This window comes from Amblyomma maculatum, chromosome 2 (assembly GCF_055883805.1).
Source record: "Amblyomma maculatum isolate TAMU_Amacu chromosome 2, ASM5588380v1, whole genome shotgun sequence".
NCBI classification, from domain to species: Eukaryota; Metazoa; Arthropoda; class Arachnida; order Ixodida; family Ixodidae; genus Amblyomma; species Amblyomma maculatum.
Window position 1 is genome coordinate 113034200 of NC_139345.1, and position 13615 is coordinate 113047814.

The 13615-nt window shown below is 46.0% G+C and overlaps 1 protein-coding gene across 1 annotated transcript in view; it reads left to right on the top strand.

Annotated features, from left to right (window-relative positions):
• The first annotated feature begins 3663 nt into the window (after nucleotides 1-3663).
• The window catches only part of LOC146199584 (carbonyl reductase [NADPH] 1-like), a 45323-nt gene continuing 35371 nt past the window's right edge, over nucleotides 3664-13615 (top strand). The window contains exons 1-3 of the mRNA XM_084595104.1: nucleotides 3664-3870; nucleotides 9138-9219; nucleotides 11585-11763. Coding sequence (XP_084451230.1) covers nucleotides 3847-3870; nucleotides 9138-9219; nucleotides 11585-11763 — 285 coding nt within the window. The 5' untranslated portion in view covers nucleotides 3664-3846. The remainder of the gene's footprint in view (nucleotides 3871-9137; nucleotides 9220-11584; nucleotides 11764-13615) is intronic.

The following is a 13615-nucleotide window of genomic DNA, read 5'->3' on the forward strand; positions in this document are numbered from 1 at the left end:
TGGCGATGTTGGCAGTGTTGGTTTGTCAGGCACTACAACAGTGCTCCACGAGTACCGTCAGCCGAAGACAACATTATATAATACTATTTAAGAATTATTGTTTACAATTGTGTGAATGCAGAGGGCCACTTAGCTTGCCATACCAGAAACTCGTAGTAATCAACAGCTATCTGAACGAGATCACCTTCAGACGGAAATCCGCTTGGTTGGGCTCTTGAAAGAAAAGTTTGAGCAAGACGCATCAGCCAAAATTTATTTTGTCCCAAATTTGCGGAAATTCGGGACCACTTCGGTCCCTTCATTAGGGGCGGCTTATGTGTGGGTCAGCAGCAGCAGTAGGCAGCGGCCTTCCCTTTCCCAAGACGTGGCGGCGTCCATTAATGTCTGGGGGTCTGGGGCTTTAGTGCGGCCGAGATAAGGGGGTGTGGGGTATGGAGGGGCCGAGTCCCGGGGGAGGAGAGCTCGGGCAGCGGCATGAGCGCACTCGATCGTTCCTTAATTTCCACGCCTTGATGTCCCGGTGTCCAGACGAGGCATTTGTCTTCTTCGGGGTGTTCATGATTTTTTTTTAATATTTTGGAAGCCTGGGTACATACTCGTCTTCTGGTGGCGTATACGGAGAGGTTACAGCACTTCAGACTCTCTCACAGAAAATATCCACCCCAGCCTGGGCTCTCCAAAGCGGAGGAAGTTAGAAGGCGATGCCTACAGACAGGTACATATAACACACCAGCCCGTTTAAACAAAATACACCCCGGGTTCTGCGACCCCAAATGTATATATCGCGAGGAGAAGATGGTGTGGACCTGCCCACACAATCCACCTGATGACCCAAATGCAGTGCTAACTATTGAGGGATGGGAGGCTGCCCTATATATCCAGCTCTGGACTAGAGGCCCAACGGGCCATCGTGACACTCGCGCGGATAGCAGCGGCAGCCACTGGAGTCCCGGACTAGAGACCCCACCTACACGTCCCCCTCCCTTATCTCTGCTCAATAAAGTTTTTCAGCCAGTCAGTCAGTCTGGCCAACTGAAAGAACGACCTTGGCCCTATTTAGTCTAACGTCGGCAACCGTCCTGGTCGACCTTGGCACAAGATAAGTCAACAAATTATAAATTGCTTATTGTCCCTTACACAGAACGACCTTCGGCTTCTGACATATTGCCAAAGGTCGGAGGCAAACCTCGCGGTCATTGTCCACCGCATATTGAACGGATTGGACTCCATGTACGGCCAGGATATTCACCTCCTCTAAAACGATTCTGTGGTCGGCCGTTCGCAGTGCTCGGCGAGGGGCCGTTGCTTTCCAAGTTCATTAACCGGACGTCATCGAGATTTTTTGTTTCACCGATATGTGAGGCCGGGCATTAGTAGCACAGGATTTTGTAGACGACACCAGGTTGTTTGTCTCTAGGAATGGGGTCTTTGGGTCACGGTAAAGGGCGGATGATCGTTGAAAAGGGCTCGTGAGACGGCGGAATATAAGTTAATTGAAGCCGCGTGTGTAGCTATATTTCTGTAGATTGGAGAACACGGTGGCCTCTTCCTCCTTAAATTTGCTCTCCGCTTCGGAGGAGTGGATGGACTTTTGCTGTCCTCAGAAGACAGGAGACGACGAAGGCCTTGTGGTATGGGGTATTTAGAATTGAAATTTAAGTAGTGGCTGGTATGGCTGGTATTTTTTTTTTTTAAGTGTATAGAAACGCGCCACTAAACGCAATGTAATGCTCCATAGTTATCATGATTTCAAATGCTTTTTAACTATGCCTGAGTAAAATTTCAAAAGTGGCATGAAGTCAAACATTTATCGATTGTGTTTATTGATAAACACAGTCGATAAACGATAGCCGATAAATTGACAGTTTCACAGGAGCTTTTATTTGAGCGTAAGCTCTACTACTCAGGCTGTAACATCGGACTTCGCTTCGCGGGACCGAATTACCTTGACCTATTTCAGAGTGGACGTCCGCAGAAAAGAGAGAAATTGCACCACCTTTTCCTCAGAAATGCAATCTGTTGCTTTTAGGGAAAAGGATGATTCGGCGCATTATCACAAGGATGAAGATTGTTGACACGCACCGCCGAAAGGGCCTATAGGAACGGCATTCGTTTCCTCCTCACGGCAGACGACGACAGCAGATATCACTGTGCTGTGGTTTGTCAGAGACCAGACTGTTGTTGTTGACCACATAATAGATGCGTGTATCCACATAAGGGGATCGGCTAAGAACTGGGGAGCAGAGAGATTTCTTCAGATGCATATATTCACGTGTCCAAAAAGAAAATTATTAGAGGGGAAGTGAAAATGAAACGTAAAGGTGAGATGAATGAAATAAATATGGGACATTATAAAGCACACGAGGGATCGAAACTGTGCATTTGTATCCAAATAGTACGAGAAAATTTAGCAAGGCAGATGATTTCATTACAGTAGGAAATTTTGCATGGAGGTAAAAAGACACCTGCTGTACCCAAGTATAGTGGCGCCAAAAAAATTAAAGAACACTGCAGAATCTTCATTGGAGTAATGCGAAAGCACGGATGCACGCTGTTGGTTGCTTCTGGTTGCTTCCTGAATTTGCTTAATTCACTTCTTGTTTGCCTATTTTAGTCTTTGGTACTTTCAAACTGCGCGCCAATCCCTTCCTATGCCCCTTTCCGGCTCTACTTCCGGTTGCGTGACGTCACATCCAATACGCCAACTCTTTCGATCGCTTTTACTCCCACCTTCCTCCCTTCCCTTACGGCGCGGTTCAGGTGTCCACAGAATTGTAGTATGACAGATACTGCGCCTTTCCTTTCCTGTGAACCAGTTATTCTAATTAATTACATAATTAACTTATTGGCCTAATTATTTTTCGGACACAATATTACGTCACCCTCTATAAATTGACACCACTCATTAACCTTTACCACTTCTTAATTACTCCCACTGCTGCGGACACGTTCTGCGCGGACAGAAATCTGTGAACATAGTGAAGTAATGCTTTCGCATTAATAACAATAAGATCGAACTGAGTCAGGTTGTTGTAAGGTTTCTACAACGACCACCTTCTCAACGTGGTGAAGCACAGCCCAAGAAATGATTTGATGATTCTTGCGGGCTGAAAATCGCTGCGGAGCATATCGTCGTCTTCAAGGATGCTTGACGGGGGTTTGAAAGGTGCGTGGGATAAGCAGTTGGCGTTTGAACTAACAGTGGCAACTCGTTCCAACTTTTGCACTCGGAGGTTCCATCATACCAGGCAATGGATTAGTGATTAGGCGGTGGTTAGTGACTACCTTGAAGGGCTGGCCGCGGAGCTACGGGCAAAACTGGTTAGTCGCCCACACAATGACAAGGTATTCCGCTTCGGCACAGTAATTCGCTTCTGCTTTTGAGAGGGAGCGAATGACGTAGGCAGACGCGTGATACGGGCGGCTCGTGCACAAGTGCAAGCGATGCGGCGATAACTATAATTTTAGAATGCACTAAGAAACGAAAAAGGTCAATAAAGCAGAAGATTACGCCCCCGTCGCGGTGTCACGAGACCAGATAATGCTTTCATGTTGGCCAGCATGCGCCGTTCATGTAGAAAGCGGGCCGGTCACCGGCCGACCACGCGAGGGTTGCATATGTTTCCGCCAGTTGCTCAGTTGAGCAGATGAGGTACGTGTAAGTACGCAGATGCCTTATTTTTGTTTTCGGTGCTTCCTGTGCAGAGTAGTCATTGTGACTGGCAACGACATGCCGCGTGCGGCTCCGCCAGTTTGCAGGTGTGGCGCGAATGCACATGTACTTTTGTTTTAGTGTTTCCTGCTCTGGTTAGTCGTCCTACAAAGGTGACTTGCAGTAGTTTCACCATGTCGTCGATTCGAGTCGCTGTGGTAAGCTTACGTTACAGATCTATGTTATCTCAAATGAAACTTTTCTGCATCAGCGCATGGTTGGCCTGCGAACACGATGTGTACTATACGTGCGCACTTTCAGAGAGCTGAAAGACCTTAAAACATTTGGCAGCCTTGTGTTACGTCTCTCCTCTCGTGTGATTAATTCATTTATTCATTTCAAACCTATAGCTGGTGCTACCTGGGTACTTCTGCCGAAGTCCCGGTGCTTATGAAATAGCAATGATCGCTTGTATAGGAGAGAAGGAGAAACGCGGCCGTTAGATCGACGCCTTGATTTATCTCCCTCTTCGTCGTACTCTCCTGCACTTTCACTTCCTTATGGTCCACGGTGTAAGAATAATTATGGTCTTTGCTACAGTGCTTGGTAGATCGATATATGCAGCGTGGTTTTCCAGCTTTGTCTTTGTCTGTGTATATATATATATATATATATATATATATATATATATATATATATATATATATGCACATACGTAACGGTGAGAATTAAAGAAGCACACAACACAACGCTCTCTCTGCGTCTTTCCGCTGGTTTTAATCCTCACCAATATGTACCAACTGGCCCAACTTTCCACTCTACTGAACATGCGTAACAGTTTGATGGAGGTGAGGGGTCGCCCCAAGACGGATTCCTCTGACCTTCGACGCAGCCGCCGACTCGCTGGCTTCCCACCGCTGCTCCTGAATATGGCTCAAGAAGGCAACGCCCAGCGAACGCCACTAACGGTAAGCAACTGGCAGCATCATTTCGAGCCACGGGCGTTCACTGGGAAATCTGACGAAGATATCGATGAGTGGCTCACACACTACGAGCGGGTGAGTCGGTACAATGGATGGGACACCACTGTGAAACTAGCTAATGTTGTATTCTTTCTGCAAGCCACATCGCTAATTTGGTTCGACAACCATGAAGACACACTGACGAGCTGGGGCCGTTTCACAGAGGAAAAAAGAAGTGCTTCGGCGATGGAGCTGCAATTGAAGAAACGCGCAGAGCGAGCGTTGCTCCAGCGAGCCCAAGTACACAGTGAGACTCGTACCATATACACTGAGGAAATTTTTAAGCTTTGCAAAGTAGTGGACACACGAATGTCTGAAAAAGATAAAGTTGGGCATTTGCTGAAAGGCATCGCCGAGGATGTATTTAAGCCTGATCAGCTAGTAGAGATCATTTGCGCTCTGCCGCTGACGTGATCAGGCACTGCCGCACTTTCGAAACCCTTAAGCTTCGTCGTATCGCCATCGCCCCTAAATTTGGCCGACTGGCCAACGTCACTTCCGTGACAAGTGTAGATGTTGGTGCTCCTGAGTCAATGGCTGACTTGATACGCCGGATCGTCCGAGGAGAACTATTTCGAAACCAGGACTCTTTCTTCCGAGATGAAGGCCAACACGAAGGTTGCGCGCTGCAGCCAGAGCCCCCGACCACAACTGCTTATTGGACTCCAGCTCACACCGCACACAACTTCGACAACCGCAGACACTATGACACTTTTTCTTCTCAGCAGCGATTGGGACTAATGACAACCGACACAGGCGAAGTCGTTCGCCAGCAACGCAGGGCTGACTACGATTCCCGCCCTGATCAAGTTTGTGTGTACTTTACCGCTGACCGGTGGCGCCCGCCACCTGTGTGCTACAGGTGTGGAATGACCGGACATATCTCTCGCTACTGCCGTCGACGGGGTATGCGGCCGCATGACAACCGCCTTTGGCCTAACGTTTTTCATCGGCTCGACACTAAATTAATCCTCCATCGCCTTTACCAAAATGTGATGGCTACTACCCAGCACAGTTGCGCAACGCCTTGCCTGCTTCTGAACGCAGCATGACGCCACCATCCCAACGACAGTGACGCTCTCCATCTCTTCGGCACCGTTCTCTACCTCCGGGAAACTAGCCGGCGCGGCCGATGGCATGGCAAAGTACTCATTAATGGCAGTCGCACTATGGCGTTGGTGAATATTGGGGCAACCGTATTTGTTTGAGCTTAGCTTTCAAAGCTAAGTCTGGGATGCAAAGCGTTCAGCCTGAATCAAGCGGTCGTATTTCGTGGTGTTGGCGGGGAATATATTTGGTGCCACTTAGTGTGCGCTGTGAGAACGTTGTTATTGGTGGTCAAGCGTTTCGATCAGGATTATCAGTATTGTCGTTCTACACATGAAATAGCTTTTGGCATATGCTTCTTGCAACAGTGTGGTGCAGCTTTAGACTGCCGATCTGGACAAATTTCACTGATCACTACGTTGATGTCAGCTCTTGTGGAGGGCTCGTCTCCTAATTTCGGAGCGTTTTCTTGCACCGGAGGACACAGTTATGCCCGCGATTTATGCTGAGTTCATCCAGGTTGTATCATCTAGAAACTGGTGCGACGATTTTGACACTGTAGTTGAACAAACTGCAATCACCTACGCAGAGAAGGGTGTCTTGGATCCCCATTGCATCTTTTCAGCAAATAGAGGCCTCACCTCTCTGCGGACAGTGAACTATTCGGAAGAGCCAGCCGTGTTACCGTGTGACATGAAACTCGCCCATGAAGGAGGTTTGTCGACTTCTGCAACTACACAAGTACCCGTGCTCATGAAAAGAAGGCACACCCCAGTACACAGTCTCGAGTTCAGGCCATGGTGAACCCTTCTGTGTCCACAACTGAGTGCCGAATTCTAATTGATCTACTTTCCAAGCATGTGTCCGTTCCCAATTTCTCCGCGGGACCAGCCGCCAGCAATTCCAATTCGTATTCATCATGCGATTGATACTGGATGCGCCCGCCCGATCAGACAGAAGCCTTACCCCGTGTGCCGCCAACCGACAAATCATATATATTGCGTGTGTATTGGGTGTGCGTGTGGGTGGAAAATCATGCTGATGAGGTGATAGCCGATGTGAGGTAATTATGTGTTTCAAAACTATATGCTCGAGTATTTCTAGACCGGAAATCAGGAACATTTTCTATCTCCAGTCTTATTGTCAATCGGTATTATTTCAACCTTTTCCCAGCCATAGATCGTTGATGACTCACAAAAAAAGTTGTCTTAGGTATAGACATGAAAAGTGAACACTTGAAAATAGTGGGTTCAAAAAAAACAAAAACTGCGCAAAAAACACAGTCACGGCGGACACAATTTCTAGACTGTCGCCTGTGTCAGTAGCCAGAAACAATAGATCATTAATTTGTGTATTGCCGTGAAGAAGGGCTTTTTGGGGACATTCGTTAACGGACTCTCAAAAAGGACATTGATATTATGCCCTATACTATAAGATTTTTGCCTACAATGGAAGCTTCTGAGGCGCCATGTGACCTGTTAGTGCTCTTGGGACTTTTTAGCCTGTGGAAGAGCCGCATGACATATTGCCACGCACAGCCCCCACGTTCATCGAAGTCTCTGTTCAGAGAACAGTGTGCTATGGTGCGGGGGTATATGCTGCGCAGGATCGACTTCCTGCCTGGTTACTTTTACTAGATGCATGTATATGTCTCCTGGAATTTTGATGTGTGGCCATAGTCAGAGCTCGATGCTGGTTGCAGGATGCGACCTGGTTAAATTAGCTCGAAGTTGAAGTTGAAGTTGAAAGTTCATCCATGAAGTTGAAAGTACTTCCATGCAATAAAAAAAACTTCCGCGCTCGGTTGAGGATCCTAGGGATTAAGGTTTGATTCTCGATTGAGACGATTTTTTTTTTTTGATGAGGAGACCGGCCCAGCATAAAATTAGCAGTGGCTTAGCTCGGCTATGCCATCTAAATCTTGATTGCAAGTCCAGGTTATTCTGGTTGTCTGGTTGTCTAGCTTTGTTGCTGCATTGAAGACGAGACATCTTCTGGTTGCTGCTTGATTGCCAGATGGCGCGGCGAGCGCGCGGCGTCCGCCAGCTGCGGCGGTTGCCAGGCAACGGCTCTGTGCCTCCAGCCGCGCGAAACTCCTCGTTCGTGGCCAGTGTAGCTTTCGCTACAAAACTCATTTGTAAAGCTCTGCAGACCGAAGAAATCCGACACTTTTCCTAATATGAAACCGAAGCTGAGCACAAGAGACGTACAGGAAGCTCGGACTAGCTCGGTCGAGGCTAGATGCAAGCAGGCTCGACGTCCGGTGTTAACGTATGCAGTGGCAATGGTGCCAAATTCGAACTACCTGCTCTACTACGACGTCGACCTGTCATACAACTTACTTCGCACCATCGTATGGTGATGACTGGTATTTCCCTTGCACCATGCTGCGAAGCAGAAGAATGTACATGACATCGCGCAAAATCGCTTGCTTGCAGTTTGAATTGAGTGCTGTTACCACTGCACACGTCATCATATATCCGATAATGACGTATTGCAGTGACTACGACGCCCAGTTCGAACTGTATGCACCACTGTGCCATGTCAAGGACACTGTTTTGCTTCGCCGCTCGCGGCAAGGGAAATAACTGCAGTTATGGTGGTCGCCATTTTTTTAAACGATGGGGCGGAAGAAAGCATATGACACGTCACAATAGAGCTGGTAGTTCGAATTTTACTCCGTAATCGCTGCAACATGTCAGCAACGGACGTGCCATTTCAACCCAGCTTCCTGCGCGCATTCATTCAGTTTTGGGTTTGCGAAAGAAATCTGCCGGAATTCGTCGCGCAGCAGGTCTTTCAAAAATGTGTTGTCTTTTTTTTTTTGCATTTGAAAAACTATGGCATCGTCTTTTCTACGACTTCTAACTTGCCGTTAGCACTAACCACTCAACTGGATTAAGTAGGAAATTAATTTGTGAGTTTTAATTAACTAACTCTAATTCGAAGATCTTTACAGTAAATGAAGTTCGTCGTAGCAGAGGTGTTTCTTGAACAATATATAACAATATAATATAACAATAATAATAATAATTATAATATATAATATAATAATTATTAACAATATTAATATAATATATTAACAATATAAATATTTATATTTTTTCAAGCCTTTCAGTGAAAGTGTTCTCTGAAACATCCGGTATGCCCGATCAAATAACATTGCAAGTTTGACTATGCCCATCTTGTGGTAATCTTCGGCGCCAAATATTTCGTGATTTGCACATTGAAATGAAAGCTTTATCACTTTTATTATGTATCGATATTCAATATTTTCATTAGTAATGCATGTTATATAGCAAGAAGGCCGAGTGACACAGTCAAGTAGAGCTCTCTTTGTTGCTGGGACGCCAGAATAAATAACCATTACATAAAATCGCTAATCAACACTTTGTTCTGCATGCGTGCGCGTATAGGTTACAGGTGCCAACAAGGGTATTGGCTTTTGCATAGTGAAGTTTCTCTGCCAACAGTTTGATGGAGATGTCATTCTGACAGGTATGTATACGGCCTACATTAAGTATGATTTCAAGTTTGTTGGCCTTGTAAAATCACAATGCCTGTAAACACATTCACCATTTTGAATTTGTTGTTAAGAAGGAAAAGTCGTAACTTGAGATGGATTTTAAGATTCAATAATTATATGCTTTCCTCCATTCATTGTCATAATATAAAAAAATGTGCGCTCACATAGGCATCAGAAATGATAATCAGTCAAACATCAAACATTTTAAATTCATCGTTGAGTAAATTTTGCCACAGGTAATCAAAGCACCTTCCCAATTGCGCCAAACATATCTTTATAAGAAAGTGTGCATTGCGCAAGGGAATACGATATACTGATTCCTCAATGATCTCTACTCGTCTTTGAAATATTGCGGATTATATATTTTTCTAACATGCCATGTAAACTCCAGGAAACTTCACTGGCATCAGTTGGTTGCCGTACAAACAACAACAAAAGTAAAGGGTAGCACTGGAAGTTCATATTCCTTGCGAGCTTAGCCTGTCTAAACTGGCACTGAGGTCGACGCAATATTTAGGTTCACACGCTGAATGGCAACGAAAAAAAAAAAAAAAAGGTCTTTCCATCGTAGCTTGGCGATCTGCTGCAACGTCTTAAGTCAAAAATCGCAAACTCAATGCCAGCCGCACTTGTTACATTGCAGTGATTCGCACTGCAACGGTGTTTATACATGTATTTAGACTTCAGCGCACATGGTGGAACATCGTTTGATCAATATTAAGCCAACGGTGTCCACTTCCTACGCCTTATAACTCCTGTCAAAATCAAACATGTGAACATTATTAATTATTTGAAAATAACGAGAATGCATAGTTTCAGCCGTGTGCAATTGATTCTACAGGTGCAGTCAAAATTATATAGGGCTACTCAGTCGAAAAATACTGGTAAGTCATTGTAATCATACTGAGCCATTGTAAGCCATGTTAAATCATGGCAAAGTCCTGAAAAGCATAAAGCCTGCATTGCAAAGCCAGACTTCGTTTGGTTTCCACATCAACGCAAGTCAGTGAGCTCGTAAAGGCTTCATGCAGACACCGGTTAATTGGAGATGGTAGGCTAGAAGTCCTATACTGTAATAATTTTTCTTTTAATCCGAAGCGTAATGATCAAAATTAGTGGTAAACTCTACAATTTGTACAGACACGAATAGGTGGCAAGTGTGTATTCAAAGATTCATGAAAGAAGCTTTTCTAGCTAATATTGTCTTCTATAATTGCTTTTTTACTTGTACACTACATGTTCAGAAGCAGTATCGCACACAAACAAGCTGAATTCTTGCATTATTGTCTTTGGGACGTTAAACCCCACAAACCAACCAACTAAAAGCAATAGAAGCCGTCTATTGACAGGGACTGGATTGTAACTTCGAAGAGACCATATTTATTGAACGTGCCAGTGCTGTTATAAGTACAAAATGCTCCGAAAGATAAGCACAGGTGTCTCTGTTACCACCGGATTTGGCAAGCAAAATGCGCGCGTCGATGCCAACTGGGCACTTTATAATAGGATACAACCTAAAGAAAAAAGATAGTAGTTGGCTAACTATGGGCAGTGGTACGCCGCGGGTGTATTACGGATCTGATCAGTAAACAAAATAAGTTTTTAATGTTTTACCAAACAAGCCAGGAGCGTCGAAATTTTTGCGCTTTCAGTTTGGGCTGATGGTTAGCTTTTTATACAGGTAACCAAAAAGACCTTATAATGGACTAGTTTCTGTCGCGGAGGAATTGTGTGCGTCATTTACTGTTGGCCTGCAGAACCCTTCGACTCCACCAGTTAAGACCTATTTTGCCGTTTGTAATACGTTAAATGGCTCTAGTACACGATATCACAAGCAAATTCTGCAGCCTGTTACTGATAGATTATTTACTAGTAGCAGAGAGAGTACACTAAATTGTCCATTTTCGTGAATTGTATACCTGCATCGCTTTCTTTTGGTATTTCCTTTCCTTGCATCAAATGCTATCTTCAAAAGGCTCAGATGGCGTGAGGTCCTCTCTTCGTATGTGTCAGAGTTCTTTATTGCAGTCCCTGCTCCGATTTCTTTTATCGTCGCTGCGCACAAGACAGCCCAGTCCTATATTCTAAAGGAGGCATATGTATGCTTGGTACGGATTGGTGCGAAATGTTTATCAATTACTTTTTGTTTGTTTTTTTTGCTGCTTTGTTGTGGTGCAGACTCCGGTTAATTAGTAGTGTATCATAGTCGGCGGTGAGCGTTTACTGTCTTTTGTAATTTATTGTCACTGCTGCTGTTACTGACTGGTTATAAAAAGACCCTTATATTAATTGAACTCGAAAAAAAGACACCGTGCCCCATTTCATTTCCCTGAACAGCTCGGGACGAGAAGCGTGGCAATGCAGCTGTGGCAGAGCTCAGCAAGCAGTCTCTGCATCCAAAGTTTCATCAGCTTGACATTGTTGATCTTGAGAGCATTCGCAAATTCCGGGACTTCCTCAAGAGCACTTATGGAGGCCTCGATGTGCTTGTGAACAATGCAGGCGTGGCATACCAAGCAAGTGTATTTTTGTTTTATTGCTGTTGTCACAAATAATTATTGCTCATATGCGTACAATTAGGTGCGGGACCTGGCTTCACCTGGGTCGTCTCAGCCAGGTCGAGGCACTCAGGTGCTTTCTCAGACTTGCTAAGATGCGGCGGAAAGGGACAGGAGCAGACTAGAGTTTTATTCTTCATATATTTGCAGCTGCCTGACACTGAGACATGCAGAAGTCCGTCAAAAACTCTCCACACACTTTGCGTACGGCTGCCTAAATACAGGCCGTGAACCCTAATTTCCTTGCTCGGGAAATGCAGTTCAAAGTAAGGCTCAATCCACTGGTCACCTGTGTTGACTTGGTGAGCCGCCCACATTGGAAGGCGTTACCGAAACCTCCTTGTAGCTACTTCGATGGCGACAGTCAGCGCTATTTCTTGCGATAGTGTTTCCGTGCTTCGTGATGCATTGTTACGGAGATACGGTTCAAGAGAAAGCAGTCCCAGATTGAGCCAGTCGGCGTCGGAAATCCAGCTATTCGATGTCAACACCTACAGACCGCCGCATTCCGTGGGAGTGAGGAGCCTCATCACCTTGTAAATACACGAGCATATGCCTCTGGTAGGTGGCATGGGAGTGTCCGCTTCCTTGACTACAAGGCTAGGATGATCCAATTCGGCTCGAAAAATTCACCTGAAAGAAATGCCGACGGCTACAGGACGTCCCATGTGAGATGCTAGCATTAATTCCCTGCCATTCCTTCAAATAGGCGATAACAACATAATCACGTAGCTTTCGCCGAAGGTAACACTGTCACATATATCTCGAAAATGCTGCTGTGCTCGGCAGTTCTAAAACACTTTGATCCTGCCTGTACAGGAAAATGCCCGCACTGTGCGGAGAAGTCTTCGGACATCTTCCACATGGTGTGGGCATGCCAAGCAACCCCGAACCTCGCCCCCAAACCTAACCACACCCGGGAGGACTGGGAGGCAGACCTGTTCGGCTGCTCCGACCTGGCAAGCCAGAAGGCCCTGACCCACCGAGCCCGAGCCGCGGCGGTTGCCAATGGGCTCCTGTAATGAGGAGCTCACCTAGTGTTTGCGTGAGGTTGCTCCGGCTACCTCAAGCTTCCTCCAAATAAAGGTTTTCACACACACACACACACACACACACACACACACACACACACACACACACACACACACACACACACACACACACACACACACACACACACACACACACACACACACACACACACACACACACACACACACACACACACACACACACACACACACACACACACACACACACACACACACACACACACACACACACACACACACACACACACACACACACACACACACACACACACACACACACACACACACACACACACACACACACACACACACACACACACACACACACACACACACACACGCACGCACACACACACACACACACACACGCACGCACGCACGCACACGCGCGCACACACACACACACACACACACACACACACACACACATCTGCCATGAGTCTCACTGATCATTTCTGAACTTTTGTTTGTACTGAAGCCTGTAGACTCGTGTAGTAGCGACTTAGCGTCTGTGTTGATAGTTTGCGTGACGTCACGAGGTCACATGGCATGGCCCAAACGGAAGGAGCTGCCAACGTGGGCAGCACTTTTGAGACGGCAACCCGAAACCACCAGGATTCTTAGAACCTCTGTTCAGACACGCCACTCCTATATATAGGCCGTGCAGACATGTTCGTACAACATGATTAAAGCAGGGAATTCTATCAGTGTCGTTTTTGCCAACTTGGGAAGTGCACATCACATGGTGTGTGAACCAG